Source organism: Protomyctophum bolini (genome assembly GCF_963924005.1).
Source record: "Protomyctophum bolini genome assembly, chromosome: 22".
NCBI classification, from domain to species: domain Eukaryota; kingdom Metazoa; phylum Chordata; class Actinopteri; order Myctophiformes; family Myctophidae; genus Protomyctophum; species Protomyctophum bolini.
Window position 1 is genome coordinate 5,842,322 of NC_137883.1, and position 25,747 is coordinate 5,868,068.

Genomic DNA, 25,747 nt, shown 5'->3' on the forward strand with positions numbered 1-25,747 from the left:
CACTCACTCACACGGTCTCACTCTCCAGTGAGGCAGACTTTTGCTGACTTTGAGTTTGCCATGCAGGGACTCATTGAATACTCATGGGGGTGCTGTTGATGTTGTTATGACACGGCTATGACCGCTCCTCGAGTCGAGATTAGATTGTTATTGTAAAGTGACCCACTCCCTCCTCCACTTCTTGTGCCAGTGCCACTTGTGTGACCCTCTAAAAAAGGTTCTGTAGACAGTAGCCTGATTTACGTACGACGGAAATTAAACGTAAACTGCCTAAAATGAGCCAAGGTTTGTTTGTGAGAGTAGGCCTAAAAAACTGCGTAGCCCTGTGCACAACAAAAGGCGCAGATGGCGCTTAATGTAAACAACTATACCTACACAGCAGGACAGAGAACCAGGCACAGAGCAAACACTGGGTATAAAGGTAAAAAGGACAGTACCCCAGTCAGAGAGAGAGAGAGAGAGAGAGAGAGAGAGAGTGTGTGTGCGTGTGTGTGTGTGCGTGCGTGCGCGCGCGTCTCTGTGTGTGTGTGTGTGTGTGTGTGTGTGTGTGTGTGTGTGTGTGTGTGTGTGGGGGGGGGGGGGGTATGAGGGGAAGAAGCCATGGCAATTAAATTAATCCTTACAATATCTATCGGCCTCCTAATTTATTAGAAACAGTGTCCCATTGATTGATGAAATGTGATTAGCTTCTGAACATTCCAACTTTTTTACACTTTAGGTCCGGTCTGACTCTGGGAGGGACCGGGAGTCGTGCGTCATCCATCTCCAATGTGGTTATGGGAAGAAAAAAAAGTGGTCAACACACCATCATCACCACCAGACAGTCCTGCTCTTATACTCTAAGGTCCTGCTGTGTGTCCAGGAGTAGGAGGTCACCACCTGTTCGCTTCAGTTTTCTGTATTCTGATTGGCGAGAGGCTTTGGCATGCTCCGCCCTGCTCACAGAAAGACACAACCTCAGTGGACGCGTCACACGCCACTCACAAGTGATTCGGTAACGCCCCTCTCATCAGTGCCCCCCCCCCCCAGCAGGTTGTTAGTCCAATTTGATCATGGCGTGCCCGCGGCAGGGGGCTTGCTCTCTGCTGCCCAGTGTTTATTATAATACGGCTTCCGACGTCCAAAGACCACCAGTAACGCAGCGGAATAGTCGAGAACGCGTCAAAAGTTGACGGGAACTTTATAATGTCACCGGACACGGACAGCCTGGATGTCATGATAAGCTTTGCAACATTTTAAAACTGCTGGGTTGTTGTCACTGGAAGAGCCTACCATGTCTTTGCTGTGCGTAAGGGGTAAGTTTGTATTTAATGTCATTTACTTTTCAATTGAACGTATGCTACAAGTGGGTTGTCGTGGTTTAAATGACAAGTGAAGTTTGCGTGAGTTTAGATCGAGTTTTAAAATCAGTGCAATCTCACAAAACAGGTTATGGACTATGTGAGTTACACCTACACTACACACCCCTATAGGGAATTAAAGAATATTTGTTTTGCGTGATTTATTGGTTTTCAAAACGTTGTTCTGTTCTACCGTATAGTTGCAACCGACAGAGAAACATAGGACGACTGTTATCTTATTTATCATAAAAGCACCAACACCGCTGTCAAACCTACCAGCTGTTAACTGTGCATGGCAGCAGGGTTTTAAGAAAGATTATGTTAGCGAATATAGCGACCGACCGACCCTAACTGTAATTCTACAGGATAACAGTAATAATAATAATAATAATAAACGACATTGAATTGCCATAAAATCCCAATTTCTCCCTGACGAGATAAGAAAAATAGCAAGACCCTCACAAACAGTGGAGTCAGTGGACCTGTGAATGAATGTTCTCTCAACTTATTTGGGTCATTATGGCTATTTTAATAAAGTTGTAGGCTTGCAGCTTCTTCATCACACATATTTTGTAGCTGTGTGAAGTACAGTTTCCAACACATGTATTGCTCCAGTTTTAACAGAAACATACACAGATACCAACACTTCCTTTGAAAGTGTCCCATAGGAGGCCTCAAACACAGTAAAAGTGTTGGCCGTTATCCTCTTCCATACCTTCCATATAATTGCTGGGCAGTGGTATGAAAATTCCTTTAATTTATGTCGTGTACAGGTTTATATAATGTGGAGTGATGTGTGTGCATATACTACACAGCCATGTTTATGGCAGACCAACAGGTAGGCCTTACATTACAGGTTAGCATCTGAACCACGTTCAATCTATTTTGGGCATGGCAAAATGTTTGAAATGATTTCAAAGATTTAGGATCTTTGACTAAATCAATAGCAGCATATCTATTTGGCATTATTGGCTAATGGATTAGATATTTTTGCCATTTGTCGTACAAGCCTTCCTTTTTATCTTTTAAGTAAATTGTTGTTCTACAGCTGCAGCATTTCCATTTTGATTGATAAAGAAGGTGTGTGAAATACTGTAGATTAATGAACATCTTCTTAACTTACACCTTTATATTCTCATTCCGCACTTCCCAGTCTGTTAAAGGGTGTAAAAAGCACAATTGATTCATTTCATTTATGTTTATGAATTGCTGTACGTTCCAGTAATAAACCTGATAGCAGGCATGTGCACTGCAGCATGCTGCTTACCTGGATTTGTGAAATCACCAGAATGTATTGTTTGTTTTACTCCCAAATTTCAATGTATATAACATCCACTGTGCGATTGGCTGATCGACAGGTGGCGTCCAATTGTCTTGAGTGAATAGCTAGCTACAGTAATTCTCAAATAACAGAATAGGGGGGAAAAGGGCATTAGTCCTCTCCTGAGACCAGGTCTCAGGAGAGGACTAGATCTTTGTCAGACTTGTTTTTTTTTTTTTGTTCAACCGAGAATTGGACTCAGTCTTGATTCTTGGCTTGTTCTTCCTTTCTTGACTCTTAAACTCAACTGAAATGGTCTTGACTATATACAGCCTTGGCTTCTAGGAGTCAGAAGGCAAAGAGACAAGCACAAAGCAGAGTTTAATAGCAACATATGGAGTCAGTCATTGTGCTGAATGGGATCCTCCACCAGAGGAGAGGTGGTGACGTAAAACATCAATTTATTGATTACTATCATGCCAACTGTAAGCAGTCGGGCTGTGTTTGTTAGGCAGAGCCTGAACATAACAGTAGACCTCAGTATTATAGTTCAGACCGGGCTTTTGCCATTGGCTCATATGACTCATCCCTTCCGCTGTATCACTGTGACAATGTTGTTTATTTATTGGTAGTAGTAGTAGGGGGGGGGGCAGGCTGATCGCCATGGTGATGTCTTTATCTGGATGCCCCTCCAGTAGTACACGTGTGGGAGAACCCCCCCCCCCCTCTCACACACACACACACACACACACACACACACACACACACACACACACACACACACACACACACACACACACACACACACTTTTGATCAGGGCAGGGCTGAGTGTAGTCGGTGGACAGATCCTGTGCTCTCATGGATCACACACACACACACACACACACACACACACACACACACACACACACACACACACACACACACCAATGCACCAGTAGGAACACATGTGGCAGGAGGAAAATTCTGTGTGGCTTCTTCTTCAAAAGCTGGATAAATGGTGGGGAGTTCCAGTCTCATACTTGAATCACTTTTTTGTCGTTGCCTTTTACCCCTTTTTCTTGACAATTTAGTCAAACCAATTAATTCCTCACTTCTGTTGTATCCATACTGACTCACCTGCCAGCAAGGAGCCACACAGGGAGGATGTAGAGCCTTCGTCCTACTCCTCCCGCCACAACACTCCCCCCAGCCCGCAGGAGTATGTGCAGTGCCAGATATATTGTTGATGGTGGAGCCTTTTCAACTGACAACTGAGACTCGCACAGTGTGTGTGTGTGTGTGTGTGTGTGTACGTGTAAAAAAAAAAAAACATTTTGAAATTTGGTGAGAGAGACAAGTTCACTACAGTTCTAAAATAATTGAGAGATAAGCTTTGAACAAATGCCAGAAGAGTGGTTGAGCCTAGTAGTAGTAGGCACTAGGCAGGCAGTAGTAGTGGAATTATGAGGGTAGAGAGAGAGCGAGAGAGAGAGGGAGGTGGAGAGAGAGAAGACGCTTAGAGATTGTAGCAGTAATTCCCTGGCCATCTGTTGCATCCTCCTTCGCTCTCTGGCCACAGGCTCCACCTCATCAGGCCCAATGGCCTACTGCACATATATACAGTAATACCGGTACATGCACACCATTTGCCTGGCATGGCCAGACTATTTATCACTGCGTGTAGATATTAGTCTGGAACTTCGGTGTGGGAGATTTATTTCCAAGTGTCGATTACCAACAAATTCCAACATCACGGCAACAAAAAAAAAGGTCTCGCTTTGAATAAAGTAGGCTCTGATTGGTCACCCAAAACTCTCCGGTGAGTGACATGTAACTCAAACTGAGGCGTGCCAGACCCATCTCCCCAGGTTTTCTTTGAGTGGTGCAACCACTCCGAGGAGCAGAAATGTCCGTGTTAAACTGTTAACCTATGTGTGTGACTATGAGTAGCAGTAGAGAGGGAGATAGTGCTGCACTGTTGCCTGCTAATGAGAGACAGACAGAGAGAGAGGGGGGGGGGGGGGGGGGGGAGTTGCACCACTCGGTTCACACGGGTGTGATTTCTTTTCCTTCTTCCTGTGGCAGATTCATCTAGTTTCCAGGCTAACACAGTAAACGCACCGTTATCGTCATGAGGAATGTGACCTCACTTCCTAGTGAGCCTTCTGTGTTCCCGGCTCCCGCTTCCTGCATTTCGGCCAAATGTGCCCCAAAATGTGCTGACCTCATCACATTTGTGAATTGTGATGACTGCTATGGGCATTTTTAGGCGGAGGAGGAGTTTTTTTCCGTGCAAAACTAATGCTTGGAATGGATTCAGAATCATGAACACACCCTAGTTCGCCATGTCACATGCTACTTAACCCACTCTGACCGGGCACCCATTTTGGTGTTAGCATCATGTTATGCTTTACCTATTGAAAAATAGCAGATCTACAAGCTCATAGCGCGCCACCAGTGGCGCGCTACGAGCTTGTAGGTCTGCTATTTTTGAAAAATCAAAGAACGACTGACATTTTTTGAATCTGATCTCAGGTCAGAATGGGTTATAATCAGACCAGTGTGTGTCCAGTGGAAACCTCGTATGAATCTGATCTCAGGTCAGAATGGGTTAAAGCATGATGAAATTTGGGAAAGTTTGCCTTATATAGAGAGTAATGTACATGCATGATTTTCCCATCAGGACACGCCCCCCTCATCTAGACTTAGTGGGAAAACATTGAGCAGCATGATGGAGTGTTGGAGTTTGGAAGCTGCTCGTTGGAAATCACTCAACCGTCCTGCTTTCTGTTTCTAAATGTCACATAATGCAGGAGGCAGCAAAATGTTGTTATTGAAAAGCGTATGCAAAAAAAAAACAGCAAATCTGTGCCTGGTTTGCTGGGACCAGATTACACAAATGACCATATTTCTTATGTCATCATTGAGAGCTAGTCATACATATACACACCACATACTCTGGTCCCAGCAGATCAGGCACAATTTGCTATTTTATTTTTACTGATTATGTGTATAGTATATACGTATGACTAGCTCTAAATGATGACGTAAGCCATATGGTCATTTGTGTAGTCTGGTCTCAGCAAACCAGGCACAGATTTGCCGTTTATTTTGCATACCCATCAAATGGTTGACGGCTGTCACGTTGAAGAGACCGGGCGAAATTATTACTTGCGCGCTCTGCTTGTGCAAGTAATAATGAATGAGGTTTTGTTATAGAAATAGTGGCGAGTCACCTGTTGCTTACACAGTGGTTTTGATAAGAAAACAAGAACCTGACGGCCGGGGAAAGTACTGTGCAACTTAACTTAAGATAAGCATCAGTTTCCATAATGGCCCCTGCTTCGTTTATTGCCCTCCGTGCTGTTTGCTGCTATACCTCCTTGGATAACGTCATGCAAGCTGGGGACAAATAGGCCACTCGTACGTCCCAGTGACTACGAGTGAGCCGAGTGGCTGGAAAGCCCTCGATGGAAACAGTGAAAACTCACACGCTCACACTGTCCTCTCTCCCCATTTACAATGGCTGATTTTTCCACTTCACATTGAGGAATGTGTAAGTGGGAAGTTCCTAGTTCCTAGAAGTGCAAGTCTTTTTTCCTGTTCTTTTTTAGCCTCCACCTCTAGGGATGAACACACGCAGATTAGACACACCAACGGACCGACATGCAGAGACAAAGGGCGAACATGCTGCTGTCCCCCGTGCTTGCGGTTAGGGTTAGGTTAGGGTTTGAGGTATAGGTTCTCGGTCTCATGACAGTCGGACCAATTGTATGTCTAAACTAAAGCCTGTACCCCACCTCTAATGGTCCTGACACACCATTGACACCAAGTTATTGTTGGGACATCGATAAGTGTTCAGAAATCCTTCATGAGCCTTCATGCTCACTGGAGGTCAGTGGAGGATGGATGAGTTGACACCTATTGACTTTGCAGCTCCCTCGTGTCCTGATGGCTGACAGCTGATGGCTGACCCATAAACGACACATTCCTGGTACTGTAGGTAGGCAGCCCAGCCTGTTGAAGATCTGCGCGGAAGTCGGGAATGATGCCAGTTGGGAACAATGCAATACCTGACCGTTATACCAGTCAGACTATACCCGCAGTAATCGTCTGTCTGTCTGTGTCCCTTTTTATGCGCTGTGGAGAATGTCTGAAGAGTGCAAACTTGACTCTGGAAAATGGACTGGACTAAGGCCACGTCCACAGTCCACACAGACTTTTTCAGGTGTATCTGCAATCGTTTTGAATCGTATTGACATTTTGTCCAAAACGGAACCAGAGTTTTGGGTTTTCCGAATATGCTACTGGTATCTCCTGGCTGTTTCCCTAGAGCTTGATGTACAAGTACACCCCCTGGACATGATTAACCCTAGTATAACCTAGACTAACCCTAACCCTAAATGCTGACTGCAGAGAAAGGAGGCAGTATTTCTTATGCATCAGCCATGGATTTAACCCATAAAAACAATGTCTTCTAAATGCTGACAGTTTTACATATGTACTGCAATTGGCCACCGACCACCGACCTGAAAATACGTTGTTCCAGGAACCCCCCCAGAAGCAAATATTTGAGTTAAAAACGTTCGCTCTGAAATACTATATATTCAAGGGACTCTGTCTCATCAATTCCTCCAAAGTCATAAGATAAGCTGTGTTTTTATGGCGTGAGACTCTGTAGGGCAGTAGTAGGAGCAGAGCCGTCTAGAAGGTGTGTCTGTTCGTTTGTCCGGGGCTAATCTCACAAACTGCTCAGCCAACAAGGGCCTCAGTTTTATAACTAGTGCACCGGCCTACTCGAGAAGTCAAGAATGGCGCAAACGCATGCCCCAGCCACCCGTTTATGCAATACGCGTTGTCGGAGTGGGTCCGTTGGTCTAGGCCAGTGGTTCCCAAAGTGGGGTACGGGGAGCCCCAGGGGTCCTTGAGGGAGTTCAATGGGTCCCCAGCTAAATGGAGCCTTATGGGTCTGTAACTCTGAGTGTACAAATGGACCATAACGGGTCCATTTGGTCCATTAGCATTAATGTTTACAATATAAATTGGGGGTCTCAGAGATAGACATGCCATTGAATGGGGGTCCGTAGCCTAATTCAGGTCAAACCGGGGGCCCTTGGCATATTTCAAATTTCAAATCGGGTTAATGAGTATCATTTTGGGGGTCCTTGACAAGGTTTTGGGAACCACTGGTCTAGGGTCTAGTAGGGTCTCGGCTAGTCTATGGCATCATACTGATGACGTCAGCGTGCTGCTCTGGGTGAATATGGCGTTTCGCCTTATATCTTTAACCTTTTAAGTGGTGCAACCACTTATACAACCAGCTTGCGATGTCCGTGTACCTGTTTGTTTGTTTGTGATGTACGTCAAATGAGCACGAGTGGTGTGCGCATGCGTGAAATTGGAACGACAGAACTATGTGCGCACGCACCCGCGTGTGTGTAGTGCCGTGCATGTGCGCGTGCACCACTGGTGTGCGCACGCACCCGCACCCGTGTGTGGATGTTGTTGCTAGATAAATAGCGTCAATGCTAGCGAGCTAAAATATAGCCATCCTTGCTCTAGAAAGCACCAATGTTTCCATCTAGACCACCGGATTATCAGCAAAAACCTCCGAAAGTCGCGCTAATGGACCAAACCATGGAGAGCTCCGTACGTTATTCAGCTTTTAGAGAGGGGAGTTGCACCACTTGGTTCACACAGGTGTGATTTTTGTTTTATAATGGAAATGACAGGTGTTTGGAGGTGTTTCCGGGCTGAAACCTTGCCAACATATGGAATCATACTTTACCTGATTTAGACATCATAGATGACTGATGATGTCATAGACTGGCCACATGCTGTCAGAGAACCAGACATGGGAGCCACACCGCCATTAACCCATTCTGGGCGGGAACCCCTTTGGGTGATTTTTAAGCATTGTGTTATACTTTAGCTATTGAAAAATAAAATGGCAGATCTTCAAGCTCGTAGCGCGGCACCGAGTGCCGCACTACGAGCTTGTAGGTCTGCTATTTTATTGAAATCGTGAAAATGTGGCGCAAACGTTTTTGCAAATCTTTGCTTCTGGAGGGTCCCTGACTCCCTGGAACAACATATTTTCAGATGGGGTCCGTGGCCAAGTAGGTAATGGAAATCATGTCGTTTGTGAGCTCCAGCCATCCAATCCACTCCATCTGCCGTTTCACTGGTTTAGTGTATGCCTGTACACAGTCATAATGCTGGAGCAGCAATAGCAATTAATCCCCTCCAAAGAACCTCACAATCCCAGAACCATTATTGTATTGTATAGACTCAGAAAAAGGGCTAAAGTCTGAGTAATCTAAAAATCACACCCGTGTGAAGTGAGGGGCGCTCTTATTGTCGTACATCATCATGACTTAAAATAGACACTGTCTATTAGCTCAGACACTGACATAAAATTGTCCATTCATTGTCACTGAACTGAACTTAACTTAAAATAGACACTGTATTTGCTCAGACACTGACGTAAAATTGTCCCATTCATTGTCCATGGGAATTTAATGTTTGTGTAGGACAAGGTTTGTGCACACACACACACACACACACCATAAACTGGACATAGGAGGGGCTAGCTAGTGCTCCTCAAAAATGATCGGCACAACTCCCAGTTAGCATATTAGCGTTTCTAATGCTGGAGATTCACGTGGTGTTCTTCGTGGCCTTTTTTGGGGCGTTCTGTTAGCACTGCCGACGACAATAAGACGATAATGTGTGTCCAGGACAGTATGTACAGTATATGCGGAACGTGGGGTCTGAAAACAATGAATCTCTTTCAACAGGTACCGGGTCCATGTGTGAGAGAGACGTTACGGGTTACTGTGTGAATCTCTTCAGAAGTCAAATCAATATTCGAAACATTTTAGCCAGAGCTCAATGGTCACTGAACTGACGTTTTGGAATCGACTATAATGACATCACACGGCGACATCACAATGTCGTCGGCACAACCACGTCCTTTTTAAATGAAATGTTAATAAAACGACAAACGAAACATAGGTATACATAAAAAAAAAAAGAAAAAGAAAAAAGACAAACCAGTACAAAAAATAACAACTAACAAAGACACAAGGCAAAAAAGGGGGAGTGGGTTTGGGCCTGGGGATACTCCAGAACTACATGAGGATGGTGTGTATGTCCTCGTGTGGTACAGAGATGCCGTGATGACTCATCAACGCACATGCTTTGTTTGTCTGTATATTTAATGAATTTGTCAGGCCTCATCTAATGTCCCTCTTTCCTCATGGTTAATCCATTCTGTACGGGAACCCCTTTTGGTCTTCTTAGCATTGTGTTATACTTTAGCTTTTGAAAAATATTTAGAAATATATCTTTGAATATATTCTTTCAGAGCGAATGTTTTTTTTAACTCAAACCTTTGCTTCTGGGGGACCCCAATCTCATATTTTTTTGAGATTGGGGTCCACGGCCAAATGGAGATAATTCTGGGGCTCCTTGACATGAAATAGTTTGAGAACCGCTGACATAGAAACATGGGGTTTTTCAGAAAACTGTCAGGATTTTAGAAGACATTCGTAGAATCGTCCTCTGGTTTAAATGGGTTAAGCAACGCTCACGCTAGCATGACGTATAGCCAGCTTTTCTTTCTATTCTTGGTCCGGAAATGTTTAAAGAAAATGACAACTTGCTGACCTAAAAAAAAAAAAGTTATAATGATAATAATGATACAAAGACTATGATGATGCATTATCTTCTGGCTAATGGTTATTTTCTCTTTTTATTTGCAGTGAAAAAAGCCAAGCTCCAAGGATCTCCAGGTATGTGATGCGTTTTGACAACCTTATAACTGATTATATTGCATTAAAGATGGAGTGCCGTGATTTTTTTTGTCATGTGTTTAAGTGGTGAAATTACTTCATTAGACCCCTTGGTGTGGTTATGTGCAATGATGTCTTCCCTTTGTATTTAGGGTTTCTTCCTGGAGGCTGAAACCTTGACGTGCCAATGACAAAAACAGTAATATCATCACACTATCAGCCCCTTCTCTAAACCCTCCCCCTTTATCGTACAACTACAGCTGTGGGTGCGGCTTCAGTCCAGGTGGATCACCACCCATCACCACCCACCAGGCAAACCAGGCTTACTTGATGAACTGGTGGGGGTGCCCGCATGAAAACGACATTTTAACAAATAACTGTACACTTTTTGAAAAAAAATCTTCCTCCTCATATAACCATAAGACCTGGTGATCATGTTTTTTAGGGTGGAAAAAAAATCATGGCACTCCATCTTTAAGATTCCTATAGCTGTTGTGGCCTTCTTTCACCAATTTGATCATTTGACCTTTTGCCAAAAAATAATGTCCTATGCTTCGTATGCTACAAATCTTCTCTGGCCTTTTTGTAACATAACAGTTTTCTCGTCTATTACCAAATTTTCCCTCCCCTGCCACATTTCTTTCGGCAACAGACCACTTATAGTCATATCTAATCCAATCGAATTCTGTCAAGTCACCGGGCCCGGATGACTTGACGTCTTTATATTGTGTGATCCTTTGTCCTTCTACACTGCCCGAGGTGAGCTTAGATCAGTGTTGGCTAAATCCAAATCCCTATCCCCTCACCACCGTAATAAATCCCTCTGGTGTTTGGCCTCGCGCATATTCCACGTAAGCCCTGTGACGTTTCTGAACAGTGGTGGCAGGAAGGAAGTCAAAGGCAACACAGTCTGACCCTCATCAGAATGGCGGCGTTTTGCTACTCAAAGTCCCTGATTTTTCCTTTTTGACGAGAGCACACACGCGCTTTTGTTTGATATTTCTAAGTGTAGCAACTGTGAAAACTAGGCATTCTTCAGAAAGCTGCACGGAACAAGCCTATATAGACCCAGGTCAGTTTCCCATAGATTGCTCAGCAGCAGGAAAATCACTGATTCATCCATCCATCTTCAACCGCTTATCCGTAGTCGGGTCGCGGGGGCAACAGCTCCACCAGAGTGTTCCAGACTTCCCCTCTCCAGAGCAACATTAGTGACTTCCTCCATGGGGGATCCCGAGACGTTCCAAGGCCAGTGAGTCGATGTGTTTCCTCCAACTGCGCCTTGGTTTTCCCCGGGGGGGGGGGGGGGGGGGGGGTCTCCTCCCAGTGGGACGTGCCTCGAGGACCTCCCTAGGGAGACGCCCTAAATCACTGATTGTTTAATATAATGAACTTCAGTGTATTGCTGTTTTGAGCCTGACATAAACATAAAAGCATTTCATACGGCTTGTGTCCACCGAGGCATTGTTTCCTGCCACGTATGCTTTGAATTGTTTTAAGTGGGAGAGCTGTATTTCTATTCTATGCATGGAAAACGCCAGCATCGTGACGAGGCTGCTGCTGAGCATCCATTCCGCGCTGCTCGGTTGCACGTCCAGCGTTTGTATTTGAATTTCTTTCAACTTTGGGTGTTTTGGATGAGCGTTTTAGAGAAGAACCCCTTGTGTATTCAGCTGGGCCACGCCACGCGGCCTAAGGACTCTTCAGATATGGCCTGCAGTTGATTTTCTATGAGAGGTGAGCGAGCAGGGCCATGTGAAACTGCTCGAATCTCACACATAATGAGTTGCAACATGTTGAACCTTCGTGACGCACACAGGGAAAGTGGTGTTGATGAATTGAATACATGGGACCAGTGGACCACAATGGAAACCAGCCCCCTGGACATTTCTGTGTTAAAATATATTCTAAATATAGCCTAAATATGTACCTTGTGCTGTTCACGTTGCTAGCTAATTTAGTATTAATTTCAATGAGTTGAACTTGAAGCAAGCTATTAAACACACAAAAATAATTCATAGATACTTTAATCTATATTGATTATTTATCGCGGGAGGACGTATCGATATATACATGTCTCAATATCGATATTTCCGCACACTCCTAATATTTAGTCGACTAAAACTAGACTAACACTAAGACATTCCAGGTGACTAAAATGGGACTAAAACTCAATGAAAACTATTCAAGAGACTATGACTAAAACTAAAATCAAAAGTTTTATAGTGTAAAAAAGATTCTCGACGACGACAGAGACACAATTGGTCTCAAGATATCCGTGCTGACGCTGTGATCCTAGACATAAGCCCCTGTTAACTCACTCTGTCTCTCTCTCCCTGCCTCCCCCCTTCCACCTATGACACCTGGCCTACGGTAAACAATCGGGTATAATACCCGATAAGTTGGTGAGCTGCTCTAGCCCATTTAGACCGGAGGCCGATTCTACAAATGTCTTCTAAATCCAAGACGGTTTTCTGAAAACCCCATGTTTCTATATGTCAGTGGTTCTCAACCGTCAAGGACCCCCAGAATTATCTGTAATTGGCCGCCGACCCCCCCATCTGAAGAATATGTTGTTCCAGGAACCCCAGAAGCAAAGATTTGAGTTAAAAGCGCGCTGAAATAATATTTATTCAAAGATTTGCGCCACATTTTCACGAAAATAGCTCATGAGAACCTGAGCTTGTAGATGTGCTATTTTTCAACAGCTAAAGTATAACTTAAAACGCCAAAAGGGGTTCCCGCCCAGAATGGGCTAGGCCAAATGTAAACATTAGTCACTTGTCTTCTGGATCAGAGCCAAGTTGCACTTGTAAGGGGCAGTGTAAAAATGTTTGAAAGCAATCTTTATTCAAATTCTAAATTTAACCTGAACTGCTTCATGGCCTGAGGGGGAGGAGAGACATACGTAGAGTTCTTATAATTGTCACGTGGGGGCCCGCACCACACCGCATTTGTCCTCGCTGTTGGGTGAAGAAAACTTAGGTCAGGATTTAGACTAAACTTGCTTCAAAGGTAGTTTTTTTCCACTTTTTGATTATTTGATCTTCTTTTGAGTGTGATGTCCTCAGTCATATTTTAATTTGTCACCTTCACAGGTCGGAGACATAGGTTTTGATGATACTTGGAGGGGGCAGCCAGGCTCGGCTATGAATACCTTCCCATGTCCTGTCCGTTTTAGTCTGTTCCCCTGACTTAACGATTCAATATTATCATTGGCCAACTCTTCCCCTGCTTCCTCATGATAACGCTGACCCACTCCATGTTAAGGAGGAGCAGGACCTGTGTGTGTGTGTGTGTGTGTGTGTGTGTGTGTGTGTGTGTGTTTACATAGGGCTGGTCTATGAATGATGTACAGTATGTTTGTATTGCACTTACGCCACACCCTGAATCAGCTGTTTGTGCTGTTTTTCTTGTGTTTTACGTCACGTTTGGTTGAAAATACAGCCGAGTGACCATGTGGGTAGCCTCGGAAACCCAGACGTTTCTATTTCCAGTTAGAAAAAAAAAAAGCCCGGGGCCGAGTCCACTTCAATTCGCCATAGAGTAGCGCAAACGTCGCTCACTCTCTGCTGATTTCGGATCGTCTGCACCTTTTGTTAAATTGACGCACACGCATACGTACACACACGCACTCCTCTCTCTGTCTCTGTCGCTGTAATTAATTAGTCTCATGTCCAGCAGCTGTGCCTAGTTTCTCCCAGATCCTGCCGGGAGCTGCCTATGCTATATTAAAAAGCATATAGGTGAGTTCCAGACCTACCATGTGAGTGACCAGTGAGGGACTAGCTGTCATAGTTCCAAAACTATTAGTCACTGGTAATTGGTTTCTGGTATCTGCATGTGTATTTGAGGAGCAGGTGCACTGATGATTAGCAAGGAAAGAAACTGAGATTCACAATAATGAAGACAATTTGGACCTACGAGCCTGAGATATTCCCCATTGTTATTAGAATGTCTACAATAAGTTGCATGCGACATTGATGTAGGGTTTGTATTTTAAATGGGAGCTTTCCAACCACCTGAGTCTTCCTGACTATCATGTATTGAGAAAACTCATTATTAAAAACACTGAACTGGGAAGTGTGGGAGCCCCGTGAACCTTGAATACTGTCACAGAACCTTGGTGGGACACAGAATGATACATCAATCATCCCACAATCAATCACCTTCAGAATTTCACCTGCTGGCAAATGTACTTAGACACATTTGCCTGTGCGTGTGTGTGTGTGTGTGTGTGTGCGAAGCCAAATTCAGGGAAAGGGGTTTCATTTGAGGTGTTCTCACTGTAAAGGTGCGTTCAGACTTGGATGGTTAGAGTGATTACATAACAAAGTCAATGCAAAGACGAGAAGTTGCGCGAGCGCGGTGAACGGTAAATTCAAGTCTGAACGCAGCTTAAGCGTTTTCTATCTCTAAAATGTCCCCTAATGGTTTCAGCTCCCTGCTGAACAGAAGCCCCAATAGAGCGTCGCAGTCCCGCCCCGTTTCATGACGACGCCAGGCCCAGGAAATTAATCCCAATGCATTTCTCCCACAGACATTTCACAAAGTATTTATTTAAAGACCTTTTAACCCATTCAGGCCTGACGTCGAAAAGGAAAAAAAAAATCTAAATCATGACAATTTTCTGAAAGATTTAAGGCACATTTTCACGATTTTTCAAAAATAGCAGACCTACAAGCTCGTAGCGCGCCACTCGGTGGCGCGCTATGAGCTTGTAGATCTTCTATTTTTCAATAGCTAAATTATAACATAATGTATGTAACCACCAAAAGGGGTGGACCAAATATTTGGACCAAACAAAGAAGCAAAACAACAAAAAAAAGTGTTGTAACCTGCCGTTTTCTTTCTTCTACTTTCTAATTCTTTGTTTGGCCCAAAACATTGTGTTTATTGTCATGATTTGTCACGACAAGAGTTGGCTTTGTCTGCGGTGTAAATAAATACTTTCTGAAAAGTCTATGAGGGGAAAATGAACGGGGATTTATTTTCCGGGGTCTCTCGAGGGGGCGGGACTGCGACGCTCTATAACCCCCACCTGTATTGTAGGAGTGACTAGAACCAGAGCATTGACACTAGAGATTATTCTAACCTTTAAACCTTACCAAATCGTCTCTCTCCCCTCCCCGCGTACAATCCCGGCCATTTTGTGTTAATTGGAGAGCACCCGGCCCAGTCACATGCACTGTGTTGAATCAATCGCCTAATCTGCACAGGGTGCTGGCCTGGGTGGTAATTCACTTTCCCCCTGTGTCACCCATATGTCGCCCCACCAGAAGATTAGAAGGTCAGAATCGGCCATAGTGACTTGGCATACTACAGTCAGTAGTACTGTGCCTGCGTGCGTGTGTGTTCGTGTGTGTTACGCGAACGCTTTGGTGTCATTACAGGCCCTGTGTTTGTGTGTGTCACGCACGCTTTGGTGTCATTAAAGGCCCTGTGTGTGTGTGTGTGTGTGCGCCTGTACTGCACTGCATCTGCTCTATGTTATTGCGGACAGTTGTTCCTGCTTCCTTCCTAATAGCGTAGATCCTATCGGTTCAATTTATGGTAGGTTTGCGTGCGTCTCCTCTTATAAAGAGACCACAGCCCCTAAGTGGCCTCTGATATAATCGTAGACGTGCTCCCTCCCCTCTTATCGCATCGCTCTTATCCTATTTTGGGCGGGAAGCCCTTTTGGTCTTTTAGGCATTATTGCTATACTTTAGCTATTTACTTTAGCTATTTAGCGAAAAATAGCAGTTCTACAGGCTCGTATAGCGCGGAACTCGGTGCCGCGCTACGAGCTTGTAGAACTGCTATTTATTTATTTTTAATCGTGAAAATGTAGTGGAAACCTTTTGAATACAGTATATATTCTTTCAGAGCCAACGTTTTTAACTCAAATCTTTGCCTCTGGGTAGGTCCCTGGAACACATTTTCAGATGGGGGGGGGGGGGGGGGGGGGGGGTCGGCGGCCAATTACATATAATCTTGCCGGTCATTGACATGAAAATGTTTGAGAACGACTGACATAAGAAACATGTTTTTTTTTTTTTAGAAGACATTTGTAGAATCGTCCTCAGATCTAAACGGGTTATTCATGGGAGCTAGCCCCCTGAGTGTGGCACAAGGGGCGGACTATCTCATTTAGAGAAAGGCTTTTGCATCCCGAGGCCTCCTTTTGTAGTAATTTGGCTGTGTTCTTCTGATGCGGTCCTCTGGAGATGCTAATCAGGCCTGCTTCTCGTCACTCCATAGACATGCATGTCAGACAGACAGCCCCAGTGCCGCAGCTGGGGGAGCCAGCCAGCAAGGTCTGGTCTGGTTTCAATGGAGCTCTTTAACCCATTCTGACCTGAGATCAGATTCATACGAGGTTTCCACTGGACACACACTGGTCTGATGAACCCATTCTGACCTGAGATCAGATTCTAAAAATGTCACAGTCATTCTTCGATTTTTCAAAAATAGCAGACCTACAAGCTCGTATCGCGCCACTCGGTGGCGCGATATGAGCTTGTAGATCTGCTATTTTTCAATAGCTAAAGCATAACATGATGCTGACACCAAAATGGGTGCCCGGTCAGAATGGGTTAAAGGGCTAAAAAAGAAACTTGCTTGCAGTGGTTTTCCATGCGTCTTGTGCCCCAAGGCACGCCAATGGGGGAAAGTCACAATCTTTAAGGCGCACCTGCATTCATAGCAAAATGGCTGATCTATACAAGCTCACGCCACATTAGCCTGGGGTCCACCTACCTATATGCTTTCTATGGCATAGGCAGCTCCCGGCAGGATCAGCGGGGATAATCTAGACGCAGCTGCGCGACATGAGACTAATTAATTTGAGCGACAGAGCGAGCGAGAGAGAGAGAGAGAGGAGTGTGTGTGTGTGCGTCAATTTAACAAAGGTGCAGACGATCAGAAATCAGCAGAGAGTGATCGACGTTTGCGCTACTCTATAAGCCGGATTGAAGTGGACTCGGAAATTAAAAACGTCTGGGTTTCCGAGGCTACATTGACAGTGACAGTACCTGTGCCAATGTCAGAAAAAAATTCTATTTATATAAAACTACCGGTACTTGTTTCTGTACCACCCCCCCCCCCCCCCCCCCCCTTTTTAGGAAATGGTCAAAAGAAAGTTAAGAAACTGTGTTCCAATGGATCCAATGTACAAGCTCACAGACAAATGGCATTATCTACAAGTTACAATACGTTGTGAGCCTGTAGATCAACTATTTGTTCCTATACTATTGGCCATTATCGCTACTTTCGTGCAACACTGTTGGCACAACAAAGTATGGCCTTAATTTATATATAAAAAAGAAAATATGAGAAATATGGAGATACAACAAGGTTTCTGCCTGACGGCAACGCTGTGTGTGTGTGTGTGTGTGTGTGTGTGTGTGTGTGTGTGTGTGTGTGTGTGTGTGTGTGTGTGTGTGTGTGTGTGTGTGTGTGTGTGTGTGTGTGTGTGTGTGTGTGTGTGTGTGTGTGTGTGTGTGTGTGTGTGTGTGTGTGTGTGTGTGTGTGTGTGTGTGTGTGTGTGTGTGTGTGTGTGTGTGTGTGTGTGTGTGTGTGTGTGTGTGTGTGTGTGTGTGTGTGTGTGGTGTGTGTGACGGGAGGTTGGGTTGTTTTATCTGCTGGTTTGCCGGTTGGTTATCTGCTGGTCGGGTGCAAAGCAAAGTAAATGTTTCGGTTTGTCACCGCGGCAACCAGGAGAAACATTTAGTGCAAGTGATTACTCCACAAAGGAACAGCTGATGTCCGTCTGTTATTTCCCATAGACTGGGGGGTTAAATGCATCATTATATACAGTATATGTGCCTGTTTGCGTGCGTGACAGAAGTGTGTGTGTGTCTATATACTGTACATAGCAGGTATTTTGTGCATAACCGTATCAGTGATGTAAATAGGTTTTCAATGTTGCATCGATGGTCTTTTAGATGAGTCCCTGCAGGGACATTTTATAAATGTTATAAATGTGGTTATATATCCATGTAGAAAACAGAAGAAGAAATGATTATTATAACTAGAGCTAGCAATATAAACTAGAATAAAAAAACAGTACAGTTAGTAGACTTACAGTAGTGCATCCCGTGGATGCAGAGGTCATTGTTTTATTGTGTCCCTTTTAACCCATTATGGGCGGGTTAACCCCTTTTGGTGTTAGCGTTATGTTACGCTTTAGCTATTGAAAAATAGCAGATCTACAAGCTCGTAGCGCGCCACCGAGTGGCGCGCTACGAGCTTGTAGGTCTGCTATTTTTGAACATTCGAAGAACGACTGACATATTATATAGAAACATAGCTTTTTCAGAAAACTGTCAGGATGTGGAAGACATTTTTAGAATCTGATCTCGGGTCAGAATGGGTTGCAAACCTTGACGTCCCCAAGACCATCGTTGGCAGACTGGTTTTGTGCAGATAAAACTAGATAAAGTGGGAGGGGGGGTGGGGCATTACCACCAGACCAGAGGCTGTGCACATCAACAGGCAGTCAGGCACGTGTCGGGCAAAGCCCAGCTCCACAGGAAATGAAAAGTGGTGTGGTTATTATGACACGAGCCTTCTAATCCCCCAGTGTGGTGGGGAAAAAAAAGTACTCGGCTGTTTTTACTTGAGTGAAAGTATCAATACTGCAATATTAAAAACACCCCATTACAAGTAGAAGTACTGGAATTCCAAATGTACTTGAGTAAAAGTACAAAGGTATTGGCGTCAAAATGTAAAAAAATATTTAACCCTTCTGGACGGGAACCCCTCTTGGGGTTCTGTACAGTATGTGCAGCAGTCCAAAAAATTCAAAATATTTCTGAACTACTCATTATCATTGTCAATAATATTCTTTTGTCATACAAAAAATGCCTAAAAAAAATCAAAATATTAACTTTACATTTATTGTAAAAGTACAATATTTGCCTCTGAAATGTAGTGGAGTACGTAGAAGTAGAAAGTACTGAAAATGTCAAATGCTTCAGTAAAGTAAAAGCACCTCAACATTAGTAAGTAAATGTACTTAGTTACTTTTTACACCACTGCTAATCCCCCCCCCCCCCCAATCAGCTGCCAGCTGCTGCAGTGAGTTGATGCTGCAGTGCTGTTTGGCAATTCCAGTGGTTTTCAACCCTTTTGATACCCAGGGTCACTATTTATTCAGCATTTTAGCCACAGACCACCATTTGATGAGGTTTAGTCTCTCAGACCCAAAAACTAAAGATTTGTTGTTGTTTTTTTGTCCACAATTCCATGCTGTATTTAACACTAGAAGGTCTAAGAGGTCATTTTGACCGTTTTATTATTATTTTAAAGTTGATTATCTTTGCCCATGAAGCTTTCAGAAGGTTCCCCTTCCATGAGCATCATCATCCATCACCATTCTATCATCTCAGAAAATCTTGACATCTGAAAAAAATTCTAAATGTGAATTTAAGCACATGCAAATTTAGCTGATTTTATTTCAGACCTTCTAGTGGAGAGATAGCAGGCAAATGTTGATCAAAATAACAATTCCTCTACATTTTCTAATTGTGTAGATTCTTGAAAATGAAGCAATTCAGACGTTTAACAATGACTTGAGGAGCGTAACATTTTTACGCTCTCAAGAGTTAAAGATCTATAGGGGTCCATTTGGTTACCAAGTCTCCCATCATTTAGCTGGGGACCACCTGAAACCTCTCTCTCTCTCTGTCGCTCAAATTAATCAGTCTCATGTCGCGCAGCTGTGTCTAGATTCTCAAGGTTCCAGGTGGTGTAAAACCACTGGTAAATTCAGCATCAGTAGCGTCGTTGGCCCATATGCCTACAGAGGCGTCCGTCCATTCAAAGTGTTTACGACCTGTCCTGTCGCAGTTTGTAGTATTTTATCTACATGCATGTATATATCTTATGTTGTCTATACTTCAACGAATGTCATGCAAAAAATGCTAGCTATTTCTAAAATACAGCTATTTTTATTAAAAATGTATTCTAATTATGTATTCTAGTTATTAACTTAACTTTAGAATGTGATGCAATTAACGTATTCTGGAATGGTTCTTAGTTGGACCATGGCAAACAGATTGACGATTTTAAGGGATAGTTCAGCCTTTTTTTTAGCTTAAGTAGTATGAAATACTTGCCATTACAACACAATATTAATTTAATATTGTGTGTATTAGTTGATTGACTGAGTCCCGTGGTGGGAGTTCTGCTCTGGTTTTGGTGAAATATTAAGTAGTTGCGGTCATCTTGTGGGGGCACAGGGTGCCACGCATTAAAAGTAAATACGTCAAAACTGGCGTCATTTGTATTGTTGACCTATTTCTACCAGAACTCCCACCACAGGATTCGGGCAATCAATGAATACAGTTGCAACCACTATATTAATGGCAAGTATTTCATAAAACGTAAGTAAAAACAAAATGTGAACTATCCCTTTAACCCATTTTGGGGCGGGAACCCCTTTTGGTGTTAGCATTATGTTATGCTTTAGCAGATCTACGAGCTTATAGGTCTGCTATTTTTGAAAAATCAAAGAACCACTGACATAGAAACATATTTTTCAGAAAACTGTTTTAATCAGGTCAAAATGGGTCTGAATGTCCTACTCTTCTCCCATCCAAAGACCGTTGTCCCAGCCATCACTCGGTTTACAATTACAAATCACTATTTAGACACTCTAGTGACGTCCACGGGCGAGATCGTAATTAGCAGAGTAAGCATGAATGAACTCTAGTCAACAGACTATACAATGTAAACAGTCACATGTTTGAGAACCACTAAGTAGAGTGCAGACGGAACAATACTGCGTTTTGGCGCATTGTGAGCTTAGAGATTAGCCTGGTATTACCCCTCCGCCTAGAAACCAAATTCATTTTTTCCGCGGGCGAATGACATTTTTTCAAGGGGGGGGCGGTTACCAGTCTACTTGGAGATAGGCTGATATTGAACATTTTTGCAATGGCACAGGAAGTGGTTATATAGCATAGAGTTTGTGTCAAATAGTTATTTTTATTTTCTTTATCCGTTTTCAAATTGATTGAACTTTCTTTCACAATATATTATTCAAGTCTTATCGGTCCAAAAATCAGGTTTCGGGGTTTTTTTGGACCCAGACATCGTGTCATCGATCGGGTTCTAGTTATGTCAGGTGCACGTGATTGACGTCCGTGAACTGTTTGAGCTCTGGGGTGGCGGCGTGCGGTATAGTAGGTTCGACCGACGTAAGCATAATATCATGAAACGGCTTGCTATAGAAAGGAGGAGAATCAAACCCCGTCGGCCGTCCGTGCACCTTTGACATTAATCTAACCTCGACTTCTATTGTGACAATATAAATTGTGACAGAGACCTTTTTCCTGCAACATGAGCGGGTCAGAGAGCAGAAGCCCCCTGGCCAGCACCTGCCTGCATCGGCAGCTGCTGTACTCGCTCAGACGTTGCAGGGGGTGGGAGGGGAGAGAGAGGCAGGTACAGAGGGTGGGGCTCTGCGATGGATCAGATACCAACTCTGGCCACATACTTTTGAGTTGGGCCCCAGGGGCGATTTGGACGGAATCAAATGTGACCAAATTTGACTGAGAGACTGTCATTGGATTTTTCTTCTTTTTTTTTTTTTTTAGTTTTTTCATGTCATATGAAAGCAGGGAATCATAGCTTCAAAATTGACATATTGGTTGTTCAGTTTGACCCACCGTTTTTTTTTTTTTTTTTTTTTTTTTTGAGATATGGCTTATGGAGTAATGTCTTGCAGAGAAAACAGCGAGTTGAGAAAACGGGCTTGAAAGGTTCACTTCTGTGGTCTCTAACATTACACCTGTTTGGGCATTTATTTCATATTTACACGTCGATTTCAGCTCCGATACTTATTTCAGACATGCTCTCTAGTATGTGAAGAGTCTGCCTGTGCTATTAACTCATTTAGGGGCGAAAAAGTTTTTCTCCTCGGGTGAAAATCTGTAATTTGTCAAATCTGGTCACAAATGTCGAAATGTTTTTGACCATATACCTAGATATTAATATTGGGACGACGACGATATTGTCTAATGGTATTTTTCCCCACACACATTTTCAAAAATAAAGAAAATAGAAGATCTACGACGACTACAAGTTGACGTGTCAATGCTTACGGTATCACCTTGTAGATCTGTTTTTTTTTCTCCTTTTTTTTCTATAAAGTATAAAGTGCTTCAGTGTGGTTTTAAACCTGGAAAAGACAACACTTAATGCCATATCACATCGGAAATCCCAGGCGTTATCTAATCTCATATCAAGATAATGATAATCTCAGCTAGCTATACAGTAAGGGCCCGGGATCTCAAAGGAGGGTCCTTGAAGGGGTTTCACGGGACCTCCCCCCCCAGCAAAATGTGTTATAATAATATAGCACCAAAATGGGTTTAACCACTTTAACCCTATTTTTATTTTTTGTTTAATCCCCAGAACTAGCCTAAAGTCTTAAAGAATTGTAAAAAAAAAAAAAATGTGCGGGTCCCTTTCTGGCACGAAATGTTTTCAGACGGAGGATCTGAATCTGCGGCCTTAAAATCCATTTTGGGGGGCGGGAACCCCTTTTGGTGTTAGCATTATCTTATGCTTTATAGCTATTGAAAAATAGCAGATCTACAAGCTCATGGCGCGCTACGAGCTTGTAGGTCTGCAAAAAAAAATTAAATCGAAGAACGACTGACACAGAAACGTGGCTTTTTCAGAAAACTGTCCGGATGTAGAAGACCTTTTTTGTTAGAATCTGATCTCGGGTCAGAATGAGTCGATGCATATCAATTTGGGGGGTAGCCCTACTACCCACCTGACATGACAATGTTTGAGATCTGTACTACAGACTACAGTATAGGCGAACCAGATGAGGCTTGCATGCAGAGCCCCTCCGGCTGCAGTCAGTCAGTGTATACCTGCTGTGCTGGCTGGCTGGCTTTCCTCACAGATTATCACCAGGGTCAGTTTGGCTGGCCCGGGTTAAAGTGCTCTGTGCTCTTCTGGGGCTGGCTAAACGTGACGCGACTGTGCTGGTTGGGGGAAGGGAAACGTAACGCAACAGAGTGGAGACTTATAGCTGCTCTCACACTGCTCTCTCTCTCTCTCTCCAGTGGCCCTGATGTCGCCGATGAAGAAGATGGGAGGGTGAAACATCTGTTAAATGAATCAGACTTTTTTTTTTTATCCATTTGGAGAGCAGTTAATGTGTTTTCCTTTTGCATCAGTGGTAAAGGAGACATGGTTAAAATGAAGCGCACTAGTGTCTGTTTTCGGTTCTAAATAATTGCTGCGTCTCCTGACTCTCTCCCAAATAAAGCCACATTGTGAACTATAGTCTTCTGCACACTGAGTTTGTAGAATTTTTTTATCTACAAGCTTTTATCTACAAGCTCATAGTGCCGCACCGAGTGCCGCGCTACGAGCTTGTAGATCTGCTGATCTTTTTTTTTTAATCGTAAATGTGGCGCAAATCTTTGAATATATATTCTTTCGGAGCGTTTTTAACTAAAATCTTTCCTTCTGGGGGGTCCCTGGAACAACATATTTTCAGATATGATCCGCGGCCAAATAGAGATAATTCCGAGGGTCCTTGACATGGAAAGGTTGAGAACCGCTGACATAGAAACACAGGTTTTTCAGAAAACTGTTCAGAAGCCTTTTTTAATAATCGGCCTTGGGTCTAAATGGGTTAAAGGACAATTGAAACAGTGTTTTTTTTAAAAACAACCAGTCCTGTGATCACGTACGAGTAGGCCTACCATAGTAATTAGTTTGAATCTTTTCTCATTCTTCTCAATTTCCTATTTTCTCCTTTTCCCTGTGTTTTGAAATAGTAGCATGTTTTCTTGTGTTTGTAGTACGCTGTCCACTCATGTCAGTATTGTTTAGTGTCAACTGTCTGGGGGGACTATATGGATGTAAATTAACATCACTGCTAAATCACTGAAAAAGTGTATTTACACTACATTTATATGTACAGTTCATTAATATGTGCTCTTTCCCCGTCCAAATAAACAAGTAAAGTAAACATCGTACAATATTTCGTATCGTATTCGTACTTTTACTCAAGTAAAAGTACTTAACTAAGTACAGTTTTGAGGTATTTGCACTTCACTTGAGTGTTTCCAATACTTTTACTTCTACTCTCCACTACATCTCGGAGCCAAGATTTGTACTTATATACTCCACTATAATTATTTGAAAACTTTAGTTACTTTGGAGATTTCAATTTTGAGTGGAAAACATACTGTACATTAACCACTTCAACCCTATACATTTGGGGAATTTGAAAATAGCCGTGAGCTTACGTACACAGCTTGTACACATGTTGTACCTGTACTGTATTGAACTTGTGAAATGGTACATCGTGCAATATGAGTACTTTTACTACTTTAAGTACCCTTTGATAAATTAAATGATGAAAGCTACAGTATGAAAAGAAAATTACCTTTTGATGCCGATACTTTTTTTACTTTTACTTGAGTACATTTTTAATACAGGACTGAGTGGTGCACTACGAGCTTGTAGGTCTGGTATTTTTGAAAAATCGTCAAAATGCGGCACAAATCTTTGAATATATATATTCTTTCAGAAGACTTTATTTTATTTTATTTCGACGTCGGGCCTAAAATGTGTTAAGAGTAGCTTTCTGTGGCTGTAGCTACTCTCAACCGACTTCATAAAGACGCCCCCCCTCTTTTTCTCTCCGTCTCACACAGATAAGTTCAACACCTATGTGACACTGAAGGTCCAGAATGTCAAAAGCACAACGATCACTGTCCGGGGGGACCAGCCATGTTGGGAACAGGACTTCATGTTGTAAGTTTATTTCAGTTTTATTTGCGTTCATTTTACATTGTGATGTAATGATGCTGTGCAATGTTTCATCGTGATTGCACAATGTGTGTATCTTCAATATCTACAGTCAAATCATCGCTACGGGGTGATCAGCCAATCACAAGCCAATGTTTGTGTTCACACAAACCCGTAAAGCTGGGCATAGGAGGGGACTATATAGATCCTTAATGTTGCCAAGTAGATAGTACTAGTAGATTGCTTTGTGCCAGGGCATGGATCCTATTTCTTTTCACTTTATACAGGATCCTATATCCTTCAAGGATCCTGTTTCTTCTGAATTGACAGCCAGGTTGAAAGATTGAAAGTGGTATTATGTGGTCGGTGAAATCTGGGCTCTGAAATCTGTTATCTTTGCCAGCACTCCACGTTGCAGTGCCTTTTATTCCTACAGTAAGAAAGGGTTCTCCTTGACTTGGTAATAAGGTAGATACAGATCCCGTTTCCCTGGAATTGTTGGAATGTTGTTTCTCCGGTTGTAATTGGCAGGTGATGAGTGAAGAAAAGCAGGTGTGAAGAAAGCTGTCTGTCTTATTAAACTCTAGCTGAGTGA

At 43.2% G+C, this 25,747-nt stretch overlaps 1 protein-coding gene across 1 annotated transcript in view; it reads left to right on the plus strand.

The window, feature by feature from the left end:
* Positions 1–1,121: 1,121 nt before the first annotated feature.
* LOC308310215 (protein unc-13 homolog B-like) overlaps positions 1,122–25,747 on the plus strand; it is a 104,266-nt gene continuing 79,640 nt past the window's right edge. The window contains exons 1-3 of the mRNA XM_080756429.1: positions 1,122–1,295; positions 10,351–10,380; positions 25,059–25,158. Coding sequence (XP_080612555.1) covers positions 1,274–1,295; positions 10,351–10,380; positions 25,059–25,158 — 152 coding nt within the window. The 5' untranslated portion in view covers positions 1,122–1,273. The remainder of the gene's footprint in view (positions 1,296–10,350; positions 10,381–25,058; positions 25,159–25,747) is intronic.